The sequence below is a fragment of the Anomaloglossus baeobatrachus genome, chromosome 6 (genome assembly GCF_048569485.1).
Source record: "Anomaloglossus baeobatrachus isolate aAnoBae1 chromosome 6, aAnoBae1.hap1, whole genome shotgun sequence".
In the NCBI taxonomy this organism is placed as follows: Eukaryota; Metazoa; Chordata; class Amphibia; order Anura; family Aromobatidae; genus Anomaloglossus; species Anomaloglossus baeobatrachus.
In genome coordinates, this window is record NC_134358.1 from 76,437,177 (window position 1) to 76,458,586 (window position 21,410).

The 21,410-nt window shown below is 50.5% G+C and overlaps 2 protein-coding genes across 2 annotated transcripts in view; one reads left to right on the plus strand and one right to left on the minus strand.

Moving 5' to 3' along the window:
• The window catches only part of CCNE2 (cyclin E2), a 31,105-nt gene extending 17,528 nt beyond the window's left edge, over positions 1-13,577 (plus strand). Inside the window, exons 10-12 of the mRNA XM_075353055.1 lie at positions 2,018-2,129; positions 4,303-4,460; positions 11,616-13,577. Of these exons, the coding sequence (XP_075209170.1) occupies positions 2,018-2,129; positions 4,303-4,460; positions 11,616-11,741 (396 nt within the window). The 3' untranslated portion in view covers positions 11,742-13,577. The remainder of the gene's footprint in view (positions 1-2,017; positions 2,130-4,302; positions 4,461-11,615) is intronic.
• Positions 13,509-21,410, minus strand: part of INTS8 (integrator complex subunit 8) — a 197,671-nt gene continuing 189,769 nt past the window's right edge. Inside the window, exon 27 of the mRNA XM_075353053.1 lies at positions 13,509-13,730. Coding sequence (XP_075209168.1) covers positions 13,614-13,730 — 117 coding nt within the window. The 3' untranslated portion in view covers positions 13,509-13,613. The remainder of the gene's footprint in view (positions 13,731-21,410) is intronic.

Genomic DNA, 21,410 nt, shown 5'->3' on the forward strand with positions numbered 1-21,410 from the left:
AATCAGGAAGTCTTCAACCAGATCTGCGGCAGATGGGGCGTGCCAGATGTAGACCTAATGGCCTCCAGGTTCAACCGTCAGGTACCGCAATTCGTAGCACGGTGCCGCGACAGCTTGGCGTTAGGAGTCGACGCACTCACCCTGCCATGGGGCCAGTTCAGTCTCCCGTACATCTTCCCTCCACTTCCTCTAATCCCGAGGGTCCTCAAGAAGATCAAGGCGGAAGGAATACCAGTAATCCTGGTGGCTCCGGACTGGCCCAGGCGAGCATGGTTCGCAGAACTCACTCAGCTCCTCGCAGACACCCCTTGGCGTCTTCCAGACCGTCACGATCTTCTTCAGCAGGGACCCCTTTTCCATCAGAATTCAAGGGTTCTAAGTTTGACGGCCTGGCCATTGAATCCTGGGTTCTAGCTCAGGCTGGTTTCGCTCCAAGAGTGATACAAACAATGATTAAGGCCAGGAAACCTTCTTCTTCAAAGATTTATTACCGCACGTGGAAAGTCTTCTTCAGGTGGTGCGAAGAGAACAAAGTTTCTTCTCCCCTCGCCTTCTCTCTTCCTTCGCTATTGGCATTCTTACAGTCCGGCCTAGATGCGGGTCTCTCGCTAGCCACACTAAAAGGCCAGGTTTCGGCTTTGACAATTCTTTTTCAGAAGCCACTAGCCTCTCGCCCGCAGGTTAAGACCTTCATCCAAGGAGTTGCCCACCTAGCCCCGCCTTATCGTCGCCCTCTAGAACCATGGGACCTTAATCTAGTCCTAGGGTCCCTTCAGGGTCCTCCCTTCGAGCCTCTGCGAGATTCTTCCCTTTCTCACCTATCTTGGAAGGTAGTGTTCCTCGTTGCCGTCACTTCTATTCGAAGGACGTCAGAACTGGCAGCTCTTTCTTGTCGTGCACCCTTTCTGGTTTTTCACCAGGATAAAGTGGTTCTCCGGCCAGATCCCTCCTTCCTTCCGAAGGTGGTCTCCTCGTTTCATCTAAACGAAGAAATTGTCCTTCCGTCCTTTTGTCCTGGACCTTCCCACAGCTTGGAGAGGTCCCTGCACACCCTGGACCTAGTGCGCGCCCTTAGGATCTACATCTCCATGACCGCGCCGTTCCGTAAGTCGGATGGTCTGTTTGTTCTTCCTTCGGGCCCCAAGAGGGGTGAGGCGGCATCCAAGGCCACAATTGCCAGATGGATCCGTTCCGCCATATCTGAGGCCTATCGGATTCGGGACAAGTCTCCGCCTCGGGGGGTAAGGGCTCACTCTACCCGAGCGGTGGGAGCCTCTTGGGCGATTAGGCATCAGGCGTCGGCCGATCAGGTCTGCAAGGCCGCCACCTGGTCTAGTCTGCACACCTTTACCAGATTCTACCAAGTTCACACTCAAGCATCGGCAGATGCGGCTTTTGGGAGAAAGGTTTTGCAGGCGGCAGTTGCACACCTGTAATAGGGTGACAACATTCAGTCGTAATGTATGCCCGCCGGGGGAGGTCGTTGTTTATTCTCCCTGCGGCGGTGCTTCGATATTCCCACCCAGGGACTGCTTTTGGACGTCCCATGGTCCTGTGTCCCCCAATGAAACGATAGAGAAAGAAGGATTTTTGTGTACTCACCGTAAAATCTCTTTCTCTGAGTCTTCATTGGGGGACACAGCACCCACCCTGCTTGGTTGTTGTTGTTTTTCATTGCATTTGCCTGCCATTTTCAGGGTCTTAGGTTCATAGACCACCTGTTCGCATGGCTGCATTAATTTAGTTATAACTTTGTTTTATGTATGGTGATTCGGGTACTCCTCCTACTGCTTCTGCACAAACTGATCTGAGCCCGCCTCCGGCTCGGGGTGTATACTGCTAGGGAGGAGCTAACTTTTCATGTCTACTTAGTGTCAGCCTCCTAGTGACAGCAGCATAACCCATGGTCCTGTGTCCCCCAATGAAGACTCAGAGAAAGAGATTTTACGGTGAGTACACAAAAATCCTTCTATAATTATATAATTTTTTTTTTTTTTCTCTCCCTCTTTTTTTACAGCTTTTAGATCTGTGCATTCTACACACTACCTCGCTGGATTTCCAGTACAGGATTTTGGCAGCTGCAGCATTATACCATTATACTTCAATAGAAGTAGTCGTGAAAGCTACAGGTACATTTTTTTTTTTTTTTTTGTGGCGTAAAAGCTTTGAATCGGGGCTAGTATCTGGCTGTCTGTAATGTTTATGGGGGCATCCTTTTAAGGCCACTTTTGGGGAAAGAGAGACATGTTACAATTCAGCATGCCTGATCTTCATGTAGCCACCAGAGATGTCACTTAGAGGTTGGCCGGTACTTTTAACATTGACTTATTCTTGGGATAGGTACTGTAGTTTTCGGACTATAAGATACCCCCCCCCCCCCCACATGTTGGGGCAAAGTGGGAGGGTGCATCTTATAGTCTGAATGTAGGGCTGTGGGGAATGAGGGTGCTGCGGTGGAGCGGGTCATTGGGGGCACGAGCAGGCTGTAGCAGCACCTGCTGTAAGCCCGCTCATTTCATATGCCTGCCCATCTCTCAGCGATTAAGCCGTCGCTGACAGGTGGGCAGGATGATGGGCGGTGGATGTGCGCATAAGTAAACAGCGGGCCCACATGATCACCCCTGGCAACTACACCCTGGAGTTATCATGTGCGGCTATATTCCCGGCCCCCCCCCCTCCCTCCTGCGCATCATCATCATCAGCAGCGCGGGGGGCAGTGAATATGAATGGTATACTCACCGTTCCCTGCAGCATTGCGATGTCCTCCTGTCTGCGTGGAGCCGTGCGCACAGAGATGACATCATTGCTGTGCTCACTGCTCTCCAGGAGGACATCACAATGCTGCAGAGAACAGTGACTGCTCCACACAGGTCAGCGGCGCTGCTGTTGACACAGACAGGAGGATGAGCAATGCTGGTGGAGGGAGGAAAGATGAGTATACACTTTTTTTTTTTTTTTTTTTTTTCTGTGCCACAGGATACAGGCCATATAGCAAGATGAGGGACATATATACAAGGATGGGGATCATATACAAGGCAGGAGGATAGGTACCAGGATCTGGTACCTTAGTTAGAGAATTTGGGGACATTACCCCCATAGCAGTGTCAGCAGCAGATCCTTGCCCCATAACAGTGTGTCATGACCACATTTTTTGCTTAAAATTTTATTTTCCTCTAAAACCAGGGTGCATCTTATGGTCTGGTGCATATTATAGTCTGAAAAATACGGTAATCCATATCGCACACCCCGCACCACCGCAGATCAGCTGTCTTCTTTGCCAGAGGCGGCAGCAGGCACCGGGAAATGCTCAGGACCGGAGCTGGTCCTTCAGCTGATGGCAGCGGAGTACTGCACATCGTGTGCATCTGCCTCCTATTTTCAATGGAAGGTGGATGTGCAGAATACAGGGCCGCTTCTTGGTGCTGCCACCAGCGGCAGGAAATATGCATTTCCTGCTGCTGCTGGCGGTGGCACCAAAAACAGCTGATCAGCGGTGATGCAAGGTGTCGGACCCCGGCTGATCATACATTGACCTAGCCTAAGGATAAGCCATCAATGGAAAAGTAGTGGCCAACCTCTAATGCCTAAAGATACCGTCACACATAACGAGATCGCCAGCGAGATCGCAGCTGAGTCACGGTTTCTGTGACGCAGTAGCGATCCCGTTAGCGATCTCGTTATGTGTGACACCTACCAGCGATCAGGCTCCTACTGTGAGATCTCTAGTCGTTGCAGAATGGTCCAGGCCATTTTCTTCAAAGGCGATGTCCTGCTGGGCAGCACGCATCGCTGTTTGACACTGTGTGACAGGGTCACAGGGACTGCTGAGATCGTTATACAGGTCACTACTGCGACCTGTATTGTTCCTGCATCGCTGGTAAGGTGTGAGTGTGTGACATCTCACCTGCGACTTACCAGCGATCCCTATCAGGTCGCATCGTTTTTGGGATTGCTGATAAGGTGTGTGTGTGTGTGTGTGTGTGTGTGTGTGTGTGTCTCGGCCTTTATTCCTCCCCAGTGTGAAATCCTTCCAGGGTGGACGTGTATGGGGGATGGGAAGCAGGAGGCATAGCAGGCTGGTCACTTATCTGTAGCAGCTGAGGGTTGTGTGTGTGTGTTTTCTATTTATATGTAAATACAATCCTGGGGCTATTATACCCAAAAAAGCAACTTCTTTTTTTCCCCCCCCTCCCTGTCCTTAAATTTCCTGAAGCTGAAGGTGTTGAAACCCTCCTTAATTATATACATTGGAAAAAAAAGTGGTGCATTGTGGAAGAAGTAACAACTGACTTATTACAACAGGTTTGGAGTGGGACAGCATCTCGGCATGCGTACAGTGGATGGCCCCTTTTTTCCGAGTGGTACAAAGAAATCCTCCTTTAAAGCTAAAGACTTTTAAGAAGGTTCCAGAAGACGGTCGGCACAATATCCAGACTCACACCAACTACCTCCACATGCTGGTATGTGTACAGGCTTTGTAGTTTACTGAAAACTGAGGGTCAAATGGAGAATTAAAATAAGTTCACGTGGCATCTTTAAGACGCCGGTGGAACTGCCAAGTTTTACAAGATGAAACTGCCGGTGGTCGTCTTGCTGGAATATCTTTGCTGCTTACTCTCACATATTGAGCAGCTGGCTCCAAATAACGAAGGTTTCTTGTTTTAACCACCTAAGTTTCGGAAGCCGTTAAGTGTTCTGATGGTGGCCACGGCCGGGATCTGCACATCCGCCTCCCAATCCAAGCAATAAGAGTCGGCTGTGTAGTATCCGGCCGCTATCAGAAGACAGTAGCTGGCGGATCCCGGCCGATCTGGCCTATAGGCCATCAATGTTAACATAATGAACAACCTATTTAATAATGGCAGCTTATTTAAGGCAAATGGGAACCCCCATTTAAACTAATCTGTCAACAGGTTTTCTTTGTCGCTCCATTGGGAGACCCAGACAATTGACAATTGGGTGTATAGCTTCTGCCTCCGGAGGCCACACAAAGTATTACACTTTAAAAAGTGTAACCCCTCCCCTCTGCTATACACCCCCCGTGCATCACGGGCTCCTCAGTTTTTATGCTTTGTGCGAAGGAGGCACACATGCACGCATAGCTCCACAATTTAGTCAGCAGCAGCTGCTGACTATATCGGATGGAAGAAAAGTGGGCCCATATAGGGCCCCCGGCATGCTCCCTTCTCACCCCACTCTGGTCGGCGGTGCTGTTAAGGTTGAGGTACCCATTGCGGGTACATAGGCAGGAGCCAACATGCTGTTTTCCTTCCCCATCCCTGCAGGGCTCTGGGTGAAGTGGGATCCATAATCGGTCTCCAGACACTGGGACCGTGCTCCCTCCGCAGCCCCTGGGGAATCTGCTGGACAGGAGCTGGGTATCGTCAGGGACATGGCCCTGCTACTGTGAGGTACTCTGTGTCCCCTTGGGGACGGCGCATGGAGCGCTTGTGTCATACACGCTGCAGCACTGCTGGGCGTGTTAGTGCGCCGGGACTACCGCGCTGACCGCGCTTGTTTGCCGGCCGCGCTTATAACTCTAGTCCCCGGCTTCTGCGGCCTAGTACCGCATATTCCCGCCCCCGGGCCTGCCAGTCAGGGGAAGGGAGGGACGCTGCACTGGAAGATTCCCGCACTTTCTAGGGCAAGGTGCTCTGTGTCCCCGTTGGGACGGCGCATAAAGCACCTTGGGCCCAGACGCTGCAGCGACTGCGGCGTGCGTATGGGTCCGGGACTACCGCGCCGACCGTGCACTGCCGGCCGGCTGCGATTTTAACTTTAGTCCCCGGCTTTTGCGGCCTAGTATGGGATTCTCCCGCCCCCAGGCCTGCCAGTCAGGGAAAAGGGCGGGACGGTCGGTATGACGCCGACAGTGAGGGCTGGAGTACACTGAGCTGTCCTCCCCCCCACAAACCCCCCCCCCCCCCCCCCCCCCCCCCCCTCACTACTCACGCTGGGGCACCAGATTCCCGCACTTTTTGTGACTACGCCCACGCCTCCCTCCTCAGAGAACGCCGTCAGCCATGTTTTCAGCAACTTCTGGCTGCAGCTGAGGGAGACCCGGGGCAGAGAATCTGGTGGCCACAAGCCACATCCGCAGCCCCTTGGGGAATCTGCCGGACAGGAGACGGAGTATCGTCAGGGACATGGCCCTGCATCTACAGGTACTCTGTGTCTCCGTTGGGACGGTGCATGAAGCACCTTGGCCTCAGACGCAGCTGCGACTGCGGTGTGGATTTTTTGTTTGGGACTACCGCGCCGACCATGCCTGTTTGCCGGCAGCGGTTTTTACTTTAGTCCCCGGCTTTTGCGGCCTAGTGTGTTAAACTCCCGCCCCTGAGCCTGCCAGTCAGGGAGAAGGGCGGGACGGTCGGTATGATGCCGACAGTGAGGGCTGGAACACACCTCGCTGTCCTCCGCCCCCCCCCCCTCACTGATCACTATAGGCCACCAGATTCCCGCACTTTTGTGACTACAGGGACAGAGCCCTGCATCATAACGTACTCTGTGTCCCCTGAGGGACGGTGCATGCAGCATCTGTGTTACAAACGCCGCAGCAGTTGCTGACTGGTTTGTGAGACTGGGACTACCGCGCCGACCGCGCCATGTCTGCCGGCCGCGTTTTTAAATTTAGTCCCTGGCTCTTACGGCCTAGTGCCATATACTCCCGTTCTCGAGGGCTGGAGCATACGTTGGTATCCTCCTTCCCCCTCACTGAGCACTGGGGGCACCAGTTTTTCAGGTGCTGTCCCCCCCTTGGTGCCGCAGTGTGTATATATATATGTATATGTATATGTATATGTATATGTATATGTATATGTATATATATATGTATATGTATATATATATGTATATATATATATATATATATATATATATATATATGTATATATATATATATATGTTTATTTATATGGTATATGATCTCACTGTTCGGCAGCATTATTTGTTTTTGGCTGTATACCCTCACTGATTACTCTGCGGGCGACATGCTGTTGTCTGCTCTTAAAGAGTAAGGGTGCCAAGGCACTGGCTTATTTTACAACCGGTACCTCTTGTGCGGCTATGTTACAGGCACTGCACAGATGACAGCGACAGAGTTTGCATGATGAAATCAGCAAATCTCTGAATAGCTTTCACATCACAGGACTCAGTCTATGGACAGGGGGTCTGCTAAGATACTGGAAGCCTTGCAGTCCAGACCGATACCACAGGGCCAGGGAGCTGTGAGTTCATCGCTCCCGGGTCCCTCTGAGTCGGTACAACATCCTGGGGTAACACCCAGATCCCACGGTGAGAACTCCGTCACGGACCGTGGCCTATGATAGGCTAAGCGGGCCCGCTGGGAACCTTCCCCGACTTCATCAGGAGTGCGTGTTTCGATCACTCTAACTCCAGAGGGGCCGTCCAGTAGCACAGAACTTGACGGACAAGCGCTTACTAAGCGCCTTATTGACACGCGTTACCCTTTTCCCCCCTGACGTGCTTAAGGGTTGGGCTCAGTGTCACAGGGTGGATCCTCCAGTCTCTAGGCTGGCGGCTAGATCCGTAGTATTAGGGGTAGATGTCCATCTCTCACGAATGCCACTGACAGGCAAATAACGCTTATGATGAAATCCATCTATGAAGCCATAGTCGCATCTTTTGCTCCAGCCTTCGCAGCCGTGAGGGCACTCCAAGCTATCTCAGCTTCTCCGGCTGAGATTATTGCGGTTGCACATAACTCTGCCACGCAGGTTGTGTCCTTCACTTCTCAGGCGTAGGTTTTTTCGTTCTACGCCATGAACGCCGTTCCTGGACTCTGCGAGCCGTACAGCGGTAGCATCCACCAATTCAGTGGCAGTCTGCAGGGCCATGTGGCTACGTGAATGGAAGGCAGGCTCTGCTTCCAAGAAGTTCTTAACCGGTTTGCCATTTTCTGGCGACCGTTTGTTTGGCGAGCAATTGGATGAAGTTACTAGACAGTCTCGTCCTTGCCGCAGTCCAAGACCGATGGGTGAGAGACATTCTGTCTCACTGTTACAGGATACAGCTCTGCTCTCGTCCTCCGACTCGTTTCTTCAGAACATCTCCGCCCCCCGAGTGAGCCGATGCACTTTTTCAGGCTTCCTACCATCAATTGACATCAAGGATGCTTATCTCCATGTGCCGATCGCACCCGAGCTTCAACGCTTTCTGCGTTTCGCCATCAGGGATGAACACCTTCAGTTCGTGGCACTGCCATTCGGCCTGGCGACAGCCCCACGGGTCTTCACCAAGGTCATGGCAGCAGTGGTGGCGGTCCTACAGGGCCACTCGGTGATCACTTACCTAGACGATCCTCTAGTCAAGACACCCTCCTGGGTGGCATGTCAACACAACCTGACCATTGCTCTGGAGACTCTCCAGGGGTTCGGGTAGATCATTAAAATTCCAGGGTCAAAACTGACACCGACCCAATCACTGACTTATCTCGGGATGGAGTTTTATACTCTCTCAGCGATAGTGAAGCTTCCGCTGCATAGTCAGCGTTCACTACAGACAGGGGTGCAATCTCTCCTTCGGGCCCAGTCACCCCTTGAGGCGCCTCATGCACTGTCCCAGGAAGATGGTGACAGCAAGGGAGGCAGTTCCCTTGCGCAGTTTCGTCTGCATCCGATTCTATCGGACAACGCAAATGGGACAGGAGGTCGACGTCCCTAGACAAGAACGTCTCTCTTTCCCTTGCAGCAAAACCTCTCTTCAGTGGTGTCTTCTTTCCACTTCCTGGGCGAAGGAAAAAATCCTTCCGGCCCCCAGCCGGGGCTGGGGTCAAGACGGACGCGAGTCTGTCAGGGTGGGGAGCGGTCTTCCTCCACCACTCGGCTCAGAGAACCTGGACTCCGACAGAGTCCTCCCCTCGGTTAAATGTTCTGGAGATAAGGGCAGTGGATTTAGCCCTAAAGGTGTTCCAGCGGTAGCTGGACAGCAGGCAGATCAGAATTCAGTCGGACAACGCCAAGGCAGTTGCGTACATCAACCACCAGGGCGGCACACGCAGTCGTCAAGCCTTCCGAGCAGTTCGGCAGATTCGGCTGTGGGCGGAAGCCACAGCCTCCAACATCTCCGCAGTTCACATCCCGGGCGTAGAAAACTGGGAAGCAGATTTTTCTCAGTCGCCAGGGCATGGACACAGGGGAATGGTCTTCACCCGCACGTGTTTCTAGAGATCTGTTGCCGTTGGGGAACGCCGGACGTCGATCTAATGGCGTCTCCGCACTACAACAAAGTCCCGGCATTCATGGCTCGGTCCAAGGATCACAGAGCTCTGGCGGCAGACGCGCTAGTTCACGACTGGTCGCAGTTTCGACTGCCTTTATGTATTTCCTCCTCTGGCACTACTGCCCAGAGTGTTACGCAAGATCAGGTCAGACTGTCGCCGCGCCATCCTCGTTGCTCCAGACTGGCCGAGGTGATCGTGGTACCCGGATCTGTGGCACCTCACGGTGGGTCAACCGTGGGCACTCCCTGACCGACCTGACTTGCTGCCTCAAGGGCCATATTTCCTTCGGAATTCTACGGCTCTAATCCTCACTGTGTGGTGGCTCCTAGCGTCATCAGGGATATCTCCAGATGTCATTGCCACCATGAGACAGGCCAGGAAACCAACGTCCACCAAGATCTATCACAGGACTTGGAGGATCTTCTTATCCTGGTGCTCTGATCAGGGTTTTACTCCCTGGCCGTTTGCCTTGCCCACTTTCTTTCGCAAAGGGTGGCCTTCCTAGTGGCAGTCACATCACTCAGAAGAGTATCTCAGCTGGCAGAGCTGTCATGCAAAGCCACCTTCCTGGTGTTTCACCAGGATAGGGTGGTTCTACGTCCGGTCCCGGCCTTTCTCCCTAAGGTATCCCCGTTTCGTCTTACCCTCTTTGGGTCCGCATCCAGTTCACCAATGTGAAAAGGATTTGCATTTATTAGATCTGGTGAGAGCACTCCGGCTCTACATTTCTCGCACGGCGCCCCTGCGCCGGTCTGATGCGCTCTTGTCCTTATCGCGGACCAGAGTAAGGGATTTCAGGTTTTCAAGTCAACCTTGGCTCGGTGAATCAAGGAACCGATTCTTGAAGCATACCGTTCTTTTGGGCTTCCGATTCCTGCAGGGCTGAAGGCCCATTCTACCAGAGCCGTCTGTGTCCTGAGCATTGCGACACCAGACTACGGCTCGGCAGGTGTGTCAGGCGGCTACCTGGTCGAGTCTGCACACTTTCACGAAACACTATCAGGTGCATGCCGATGATTCGGCAGATGCCAGCCTAGGTAGGCGAGTCCTTCAGGCGGCAGTGGCCCACCTGTAAGAGGGGGCCGTTTTTCGGCTCTTTTTATCGAGGTATTCTTTTACCCACCCAGGGATTGCTTTTGGACATCCCAATTGTCTGGGTCTCCCAATGGAGCGACAAAGAAGAAGGGAATTTTCTTTACTTACCGTAAATTCCTTTTCTTCTAGCTCCTATTGGGAGACCCAGCACCCGCCCCTGTTCCCTTCGGGCTGTTGTTCTTTTGGGGTACACATGTTGTTCATGTTGAATTGTTCTTTTGGTCCATGGTTTCAGTTCTCCGAACATCCTTCGGATTGAATTTACCTTAGGCCAATTTATAAGTTTCCTCCTTCCTGCTTTTGCACCAAAACTGAGGAGCCCGTGATGCACGGGAGGGTGTATAGGCAGAGGGGGAGGGGTTACACTTTTTAAAGTGTAATACTTTGTGTGGCCTCCGGAGGCAGAAGCTATACACCCAATTGTCAATTGTCTGGGTCTCCCAATAGGAGCTAGAAGAAAAGGAATTTACGGTAAGTAAACAAAATTCCCTTCTTTGCTCCCCCATCTGAGAGCAGCATAATACAGAGACCCTGATTCCAGCCATGTTACTTACTGAACTGTGTCTCCGCTAATGCAGATCTGATTGCAGATATAGGAGGAAGAGACAGGAATATACCGCGCTGACACCAAACGTCAAATGGTTGATTATATTTTCTTGTACTCATTCAGGTCTACACATTTCGGAGGACACAGCCTCCTTCCTCAGGACAATTTGTGTTCTCCGAAATGCGTTGACCTGATTGAATAAAAGAAATATAATCAACCATTTGACGTTTGGTGTCAGCGCGGCATATCCTGGTTTCTTCCTCCTATATCTTCAATACGGTTTTCCGGGGATGCAGCAGATGCCATTTCATGCTTTTATAGGAGTTGTGACTGGTACAACTTCTATAGGTGAGTACGTCTATCTGTTACGGTCTTATCTGGTAAGATAAGACCCTATCTGCCTTTTTTTTTTTTTTTAAATCCACAGCACACTTCTTTATCCTACTGCAGAGCTTGCAGTTCATGAATATGCTGGACTACCTGCAGCATGCCAAGTAGTCCTGTAATGATAATATCCTGCTGATTAAACTGATTTTATCAAAACTACACTAAGCAGCCCAGCAAGTGACATCACTGGAATCTGGGGCCCTGGTGCTGGAGGAGGGCGGGGCCCTGGTGCTGGAGGAGGGCGGGGCCCTCCCTGCTGAATGAGGCTGATGTATTTTATAGACAAGCACTTCATACTGACGCTTTTCTCTGGCTTACACATTTCTACTATTTTTGTTTCCACAGGATGACGTGAAAGTAAAACTTGAAAGTGTCCTATCAGAAGTTAGTCTTCCCTCAGACGGCCACTCTCCAGGGGCTGTGGGTGGGATATTAACTCCCCCCAAGAGCACAGAGAAAACTCCTTTGTAACACTGGAAGCCTTCTCTCTATATGGACAGCTTGTTATTAATCGGGGGCCCGTGTGGCAGCTTACTGCACGTAAGCTCTGGAAGGGGAGTCATTGGTGCTCAAGTGCCTTTGTACATAGTGTACGACTTTTTATTTATTGGCTCCTCACCACTTTGCTGGTTCGGAAACATGTTTGTAAAATGTTTGTGCAGGCACGTTGCAGTTTTTTTTAACAAGATTACTAGAAGAGGAGTGTTAGCCTGGCGTCAGCGGGGCCACAGTGCTGCCGGCTTTGTTGGACTATTATCGTCTTAATATCGTGGCACAACGTTCACATCCTTCCACTTGGATCCTGAAAATTTTCACTTGGGGCCACCGAGGACTGGATATAAGTAACACCTTCCTTGGGGAAATTGGCAATTTTAGTATTTATTTCTAAGATGGGCCCTTCGGTGATGTATGTATTGAGCTATGGGCAAGAGAAGCTGAAAACAGGAATAAGTAAACTGGCATCTACAACACATGGACGTCTGACCATTCCCTCCTTATGCTGGTCAATGTACAAGTATGTCACACAATGTCCGGGTGTGTGCGCTTATGTACGCTACTTGCTATAGGAAACGGACCTCTATCCTTATTGATGGGAGAATGATTGATTGTAAAATAATCAAATTGCCGTTTTTACTGCCACAACTGAGGCCAGGTTCTACAAAATATGGGCCGTGGATCTCCACGAGATCTGTATGTTACAGGCAGACTGAGCCATGTATATAGCCACAAGCGTCCATTAATGAAATTTGTGATAAAATGGCCAAATACTATTATATATATAAAATTATTTTTTTTTTTTTTATTTTAACAAATTTGAGGATGGGGGTTTATGGCAGCTTGCATTTTACTGTACACAACTGCTGCAAAATCTGCACCAAAATTCTGCAACGTGTGAACGTACTCCACTTCCACAGGGCAGAGCCAGTGCTGGAAAATGCTGCAAAGTCGCTTCATCCATATGAATGGTTTGCTATAAACTCCTTGTCAGGGAAATTGCACTGGTAAACATTTCTGTAACTGAACCAATTTTTTTTTTTTTACTTTCTGTAATATGTGAAATGCTACAGAATAAACAGTATTATAAAGCTGTTTAATATAACAGATGGAATTGTGGGTTAGTGCTCAAATGAAATATTGACTTTTTATAACTAGTGTAATGCTTGTATTTTTTTGTCTAAAAATTTTTGCAACTGGGCTTTGCCTTCTACGGCCTCTTTGTTGCGCTGTGCATTGAGGGCTGCAGAATGATCTTACTGAGAATTAGTCAGTGCGCTCGTTCTGATCGTAAATGTTCAGGCAGCAATTTTTCTGCCTTTTAAAAAGGGGGAAATATCTTTTTATACTCACTTCTATGGAGAACTGTTTTAATAAAACCCACTTGTAAAAATACAAGTCCATAAATTAAAGGAGGACTAGCCACAGGCCTAGACTGTCTTCTCAGAGTTTACTGGTGATGCTGAATTTACAAAACTCATCTCTTGCATGAGGACGACGGCAGATTCTCTATGTATAAAGCTGGGGCACTCATCACGGACTCTGGGCTCAGGAGCCCGTGTGGCCTATGTGTTTTCTGAAGCTTTTTTTTTTTTTAACAGGACTATGAGCTATTGTTGCTGTGGACGGGATACTTGTCTTCTGCGTACGGTGCGCGCTGCCGTTCTGCGATGCTGCTAGTGGCGGCTGTCACGTCCATACAATACCTTTTTTTTTTTTTTTTTTAACTACACGATCTGGGAATAACAAGTTTATGAATTGTATATTTTTCATGAAATGTTTGTACAAAGTGTGTATATTTATAAAATAAACAGTTCTTATTTAGCTCCGACTACGTTATTTACAGGCTCAGAAATAAAGCGTGGCCATGGCCTGTAGAAAGGTCTTCCTCCGCCTCTGTGCGGCCAGCTGTAACACCTCCTCCGGATTGCTGGAATTGAGCTCCGGCTGTCCTATGGCTTTTATCTGCAGGTAGAAAGAATACACAATCATTTCTCTGCCTCTAATGTATGATGAGCTATACATATGAGGGGTGTATCACCGTTAAATTCTCGCAGAAGTTAACATTTGAAATGTAAGTTATTTCTTTGTCGCTCCTAATTGGGAGACCCAGACAATTGGGTGTATAGCTACTGCCTCCGGAGGCCACACAAAGTATTACACTTAAAAGTGTAAGGCCCCTCCCCTTCTGGCTATACACCCTCCCGTGGGATCACGGGCTCCTCAGTTTTCATGCTTTGTGCGAAGGAGGCACACATACACGCATAGCTCCACTGTTTAGTCAGCAGCAGCTGCTGACTATGTCGGATGGAAGAAAAGAGGGCCCATATGGGGCCCCCAGCATGCTCCCTTCTCACCCCACTTTTGTCGGCGGTGTTTGTTAAGGTTGAGGTACCCATTGCGGGTACAGAGGCTGGAGCCCACATGCTGCATCCTTCCCCATCCCCCTTAGGGCTCTGGGTGAAGTGGGATTTACCGGTCTCCAGGCACAGAGACCGTGCTCCGTCCACAGCCCCTGGGAATCTGCTGGATATGGAGCGGAGTATCGTCAGGGACAGGGCCCTGCTACGCCAAGGTACTCTGTGTCCCCGTACAGTCCGCGCGCACACTGCAGCATTGCTGGGTGTGTTAGTGCACCGGGGACAACAGCGCTGCGCGCTGGTGCCATTCCTATCTACAGCTTTGCTGAGAGGGGACATGTATTTGAAACTGCCGCGCGGCCGCTGTTGTCAGTTTTTTTTCGCTGCGGCGCGGCTGGGACTTGTGGTGCGCCGGGGACTTCTGCGCTGGCCGTGCACATATCACGGCCGCGCTTATTACTCGAGTCCCCGGCTTTCTGCGGCCTAGTTTCGTTTCGTTCCCGCCCCCAGGCCTGCCAGTCAGGGGAAGGGCGGGACGCTGTACAGAACGTCAGCGCAGAGGGCTGGAGTCTGCTTTGCATACTCCAGCCCTCACACTGGGCACAGTGGGACGCCAGTTTCCCGCACTTTGTTTGAGGCACGCCCACGATCCACCTCTCTTCACAGGACGCCGGCAGCCATTCCTGTGTGCAGTCTGAGCTGGAGAGAGGAGACTGGGAGACCCAGACACGGGATTCTGGTGCCAACACACCCGCTTTTCAGCGGGCGGTAAGCTGCCCTCACGGGCTGACCCCCACTGGTGCCGAAGTGTATATTGTATTTTATGCTTGCAGCTTTACATTGCACTGTACGGTCGCTGGGGATCCTTTGCTATATACCCTCCTAGATTTCTCAGAGGACACAACAGCATGTCGACCGCAAAAAGCAAAGGTGCCAAGGCACAGGCTTTCTATGCTGCTTGTACCGCTTGTGGGGCTGTTCTACCGGCAGGTTCCATTGACCCCCACTGTGTGCAGTGCTCGGCCCCTGTGGCACTTGCTCGGCCGGGGCCTCTGCTGGAGGTGACCCAGGCAGTACCTCCTGTAAATACTGTCCAGGTGACAGGGACGGAGTTTGCAGTCTTTGCTGACAGATTGTCTGTGACTATGACTAAAATTCTTGAAACATTGCAGTCTAGACCAGTACCTCAGGCCATGGACACTGTTAACTCATTGCTCCCTGGTCCCCCTCAGTCGGAACAGCTCCGGGATCCGGGGGTGTCTCTTGCATCCCAGGGTGATGGCTCTGACACGGACGACAGTCCCAGACAGCCTAAACGAGCTCGCTATGAGCGGCCCTCGACTTCGTCACACTGGTCAGGGTCCCAGCAGGACTCTCTGTATGATGAGGCGGAGGTAGCTGATCAGGATTCTGATCCTGAGACCGCTCTCAATCTGGATACTCCTGATGGTGACGCCATAGTGAATGATCTTATTGCGTCCATCAATAAAATGTTGGACATTTCTCCCCCTGCTCCTCCTGTGGAGGAGACAGCTTCACAGCAGGAGAAATTCCATTTCAGGTATCCCAAGCGTAAATTAAGTGTATTTCTGGACCACTCTGACTTTAGAGAGGCAATCCAGAAACACCACGCTTATCCGGATAAGCGTTTTTCCAAGCGGCTTAAGGATACACGTTATCCTTTTCCCCCAGACGTGGTCAAGAGCTGGAACTCCATTCTATGTCTGAACTGGGTGCAAAAAACCTAAAAAACATCACTATGGGGAGATAAGGTATGCACACCAGTGACTGTGGAAGGGGAATACATGGAATAGCAGAAACTGCTGTGTGAATACTGACATGAAAAATTCAATAGCTATTTGTAAGAATGAAATGTGAAAAATGGAACCTGCATTACTGCCATGAATATATGAATAAAGAGAAATTTAGCTACTGAATTGATCAATGCAGAAGAGCCCCAACACTACGCCAAAGTATTTCTCTACGTTGGGGTCCCTAGCTTGTGTATGTCCTCTCATGCAGTTAAAAAACTTACCGTGTATGGGACGCTTGCCAATCCAATCATGGCAGTAATGCAGGTTCCATTTTTCACATTTCATTCTTACAAATAGCTATTGAATTTTTCATGTCAGTATTCACACAGCAGTTTCTGCTATTCCATGTATTCCCCTTCCACAGTCACTGGTGTGCATACCTTATCTCCCCATAGTGATGTTTTTTAGGTTTTTTGCACCCAGTTCAGACATAGAATGGAGTTCCAAACGTTATTCCTTAATGTTAGTAGTTTTTCGTTTGTGAACCCTCCCCATACACACCTATTGCCAATCCACATCGTATATATAGCCTGGGTCTCAGCGTCCCATACACGGTAAGTTTTTTAACTGCATGAGAGGACATACACAAGCTAGGGACCCCAACGTAGAGAAATACTTTGGCGTAGTGTTGGGGCTCTTCTGCATTGATCAATTCAGTAGCTAAATTTCTCTTTATTCATATATTCATGGCAGTAATGCAGGTTCCATTTTTCACATTTCATTCTTACAAATAGCTATTGAATTTTTCATGTCAGTATTCACACAGCAGTTTCTGCTATTCCATGTATTCCCCTTCCACAGTCACTGGTGTGCATACCTTATCTCCCCATAGTGGTCAAGAGCTGGACCCAGTGTCCCAAGGTGGATCCTCCAATCTCCAGGCTTGCAGCTAGATCCTTAGTTGCAGTGGAAGATGGGGCGGCACTTAAAGATGCCACTGACAGGCAGATGGAGCTCTGGTTGAAATCGATCTATGAAGCTATCGGCGCGTCGTTTGCTCCAGCATTCGCAGCCGTATGGGCACTCCAAGCTATTTCAGCTGGTCTTATACAGATTGACACGGTCACACGTACATCTGCTCCGCAGGTGGCACCCTTAACCTCTCAAATGTCTGCATTTGCGTCTTACGCGATTAATGCTGTCCTAGACTCTACGAGCCGTACGGCAGTGGCGTCCGCCAACTCCGTAGTTTTACGCAGAGCCTTGTGGTTAAGAGAATGGAAGGCAGATTCTGCTTCCAAAAAGTGTTTAACCAGTTTGCCATTTTCTCGTGACCGACTGTTTGGGGAGCGCTTAGATGAAATCATTAAACACTCCAAGGGTAAAGATTCATCTTTACCTCAGCCCAGACAAAATAAACCCCAACAGAGGAGAGGACAGTCGGGGTTTTGGTCCTTTCGAAGCTCAGGCAGGTCCCAATTCTCGTCCAAAAGGACTCAAAAGGATCAGAGGAGCTCAGATTCTTGGCGAACTCAGTCACGCCCAAAAAAGACAGCCGGAAGACCCGCTACCAAGGCGGCTTCCTCATGGCTTTCGGCCTCCTCTCTCCGCATCCTCGGTCGGTGGCAGGCTCTCCCGCTTTGGCGACATTTGGCTGCCACAGGTCACAGACCGTTGGGTGAGAGACATTCTGTCTCACGGGTACAGGATAGAGTTCAGCTCTCGTCCTCCAACTCGCTTCTTCAGAACTTCTCCACCTCCCGACCGAGCCGATGCTCTGCGGCTAGCGGTGTCCACTCTAAAAGCGGAAGGAGTGGTGACCCCCGTTCCTCTTCTGGAACAAGGTCACGGTTTTTACTCCAATTTGTTTGTGGTGCCAAAAAAGGACAGGTCTTTCCGTCCTGTTCTGGACCTAAAACTGCTCAACAAGCATGTGAAAACCAGGCGGTTCCGGATGGAATCCCTCCGTTCCGTCATCGCCTCAATGTCTCAAGGAGATTTCCTAGCATCAATAGACATCAAAGATGATTATCTCCACGTGCCGATTGCTCCAGAGCACCAGCGTTTTCTACGCTTCGTTATAGGAGACGAACACCTTCAGTTCGTAGCCCTGCCTTTCGGTTTGGCGACAGCCCCAAGGGTCTTCACCAAGGTCATGGCAGCAGTAGTAGCAGTCCTGCACTCTCAGGGTCACTCTGTGATCCCTTACTTGGACGATCTACTTGTCAAGGCACCCTCTCAAGAGGCATGCCAAAACAGCCTGAACGTTGCGCTGGAGACTCTCCAGAGTTTCGGGTGGATCATCAACTTTTCAAAGTCAAATCTCACCCCGACCCAATCGATAACATACCTTGGCATGGAGTTTCATACTCTCTCAGCGATAGTGATGCTTCCGCTGGACAAACAGCGTTCACTACAGACAGGGGTGCAATCTCTCCTTCAAGGCCAGTCACACCCCTTGAGACGCCTCATGCACTTCCTAGGGAAGATGGTAGCAGCAATGGAGGCAGTCCCTTTCGCGCAGTTTCATCTGCGTCCACTACAATGGGACATTCTCCGTCAATGGGACGGGAAGTCGACGTCCCTCGACAGGAACGTCTCCCTTTCTCAGGCGGCCAAGGAATCTCTTCAGTGGTGGCTTCTTCCCACCTCATTGTCAAAGGGAAAGTCCTTCCTACCCCCATCCTGGGCGGTGGTCACGACGGACGCGAGCCTGTCAGGGTGGGGAGCGGTTTTTCTCCACCACAAGGCTCAGGGTACGTGGACTCAGCAAGAGTCCACCCTTCAGATCAATGTTCTAGAAATCAGAGCAGTGTATCTTGCCCTACAAGCCTTCCAGCAGTGGCTGGAAGGCAAGCAGATCCGAATTCAGTCGGACAACTCCACAGCGGTAGCATACATCAACCACCAGGGTGGCACACGCAGTCGGCAAGCCTTCCAGGAAGTCCGACGGATTCTAACGTGGGTGGAAGACACGGCTTCCACCATATCCGCAGTTCACATCCCAGGCGTGGAAAACTGGGAAGCAGACTTCCTCAGTCGCCAGGGTATGGACGCAGGGGAATGGTCCCTTCACCCGGACGTGTTTCAGGAGATCTGTCGCCGCTGGGGGATGCCGGACGTCGACCTGATGGCGTCACGGTACAACAACAAGGTCCCGGCTTTCATGGCACGGTCTCACGATCACCGAGCTCTGGCGGCAGACGCCTTAGTTCAAGATTGGTCGCAATTCCGGCTACCTTATGTGTTCCCACCTCTGGCATTGTTACCCAGAGTGCTGCGCAAGATCAGGGCCGACTGCCGTCGCGCCATCCTCGTCGCTCCAGCCTGGCCGAGGAGATCGTGGTACCCAGATCTGTGGCACCTCACGGTAGGCCAACCATGGGCACTACCAGAACGACCAGACTGCTATCTCAAGGGCCGTTTTTCCACCTGAATTCTGCGGCCCTGAACCTGACTGTGTGGCCATTGAGTCCTGGATCCTAGCGTCTTCAGGATTATCTCGAAAGGTTATTACCACCATGAGACAGGCTAGAAAACCATCCTCCGCCAAGATCTACCACAGGACGTGGAAGATATTCTTATCTTGGTGCGCAGCTCAGGGAGTTCCTCCCTGGCCTTTTGCATTGCCTACTTTTCTTTCCTTCCTGCAATCCGGGTTGGAAAAAGGTTTGTCGCTCAGCTCCCTTAAAGGACAAGTCTCAGCGCTATCTGTATTTTTTCAGAAACGCCTAGCACGACTTACTCAGGTGCGCACGTTCCTGCAAGGAGTTGGTCATATCGTCCCTCCTTACAAGCGGCCGTTAGAGCCCTGGGATCTGAACAAGGTTCTAATTGCTCTCCAGAAGCCGCCTTTCGAGCCTATGAAGGATGTTTCCCTTTCTCGTCTTTCACAGAAAGTGGCCTTCCTGGTGGCAGTCACATCACTTCGGAGAGTGTCCGAGCTAGCGGCGCTCTCATGCAAATCTCCCTTCCTGGTGTTTCACCAGGACAAGGTGGTTCTACGTCCGGTTCCTGAGTTTCTCCCTAAGGTGGTATCCCCCTTTCATCTCAATCAGGATGTCACATTACCTTCCTTGTGTCCTCATCCAGTTCATCAATTTGAGAAAGGTTTGCATTTGTTGGATCTGGTCAGAGCACTCAGGATCTACATTTCCCGCACGGCGCCCTTACGCCGCTCGGATGCACTCTTTGTCCTTGTCGCTGGTCAGCGTAAAGGGTCGCAAGCTTCCAAATCCACCCTGGCTCGGTGGATCAAGGAACCAATTCTTGAAACCTACCGTTCTGCGGGGCTTCCGGTTCCTTCAGGGCTGAAGGCCCATTCTACCAGAGCCGTGGGTGCGTCCTGGGCATTACGGCACCAGGCTACGGCTCAGCAGGTGTGCCAGGCGGCTACCTGGTCGAGTCTGCACACCTTTACCAAGCATTATCAGGTGCATACCTACGCTTCGGCGGACGCCAGCCTAGGTAGACAAGTCCTTCAGGCGGCGGTTGCCCACCTGTAGGACAGGGCTGTTTGACGGCCCTATCACGAGGTATTCTTTTACCCACCCAGGGACTGCTTTTGGATGTCCCAATTGTCTGGGTCTCCCAATTAGGAGCGACAAAGAAGAAGGGAATTTTGTTTACTTACCGTAAATTCCTTTTCTTCTAGCTCCAATTGGGAGACCCAGCACCCGCCCTGTTTTCTTAGGGATTTTTGGTTTTTTCGAGTACACATGTTGTTCATGTTGAATGGTTTCAGTTCTCCGATGTTTCTTCGGATTGAATTTGTCTTTAAACCTGTTATTGGCTTTCCTCCTTCTTGCTTTTGCACTAAAACTGAGGAGCCCGTGATCCCACGGGAGGGTGTATAGCCAGAAGGGGAGGGGCCTTACACTTTTAAGTGTAATACTTTGTGTGGCCTCCGGAGGCAGTAGCTATACACCCAATTGTCTGGGTCTCCCAATTGGAGCTAGAAGAAAAGGAATTTACGGTAAGTAAACAAAATTCCCTTCTTTTATGCCCTAAAATTAAAAATCCTCCCTATTTAGAAATTAAGGGCAAGAATATAACATATAACCAATTTAAATAAAGACAATACCCCACATCAATAGAGAGGTTAAAAAACCATCCTTGTATGATTGGCTTTTAGTGGGTGGATGGGAGCAAGACCTTCTCCGGCCATATTCTTCCAGTAACTTGCTACCCATTGTATCGCTACACAAAACCACACAAGTATAGCCCTGCATTGACACTGGCAGCAAAAAAACCCCCAAAACTACTTGATGCTTAACTTCTGGCCCGGTACTGTGTCCCCTCAAAGGCAACATGTTCAGCTACAGTATTGTCCATGTCATGTAACCGCTAGGGGGACAGAGTGCTGACGCCTGATTAACACCAGGACCAGCACGGTCAAGGGGTATTCCCATCTCAAAGATCCTATTCCAATATACAGTGTGTCCACCCATATCCTGTCCACCGCCATTAACTTGAGAACAGCGGCAGCTATAGGCATAGAAGTGGTGTCTAGGTATAGTAAAGTAGCCATG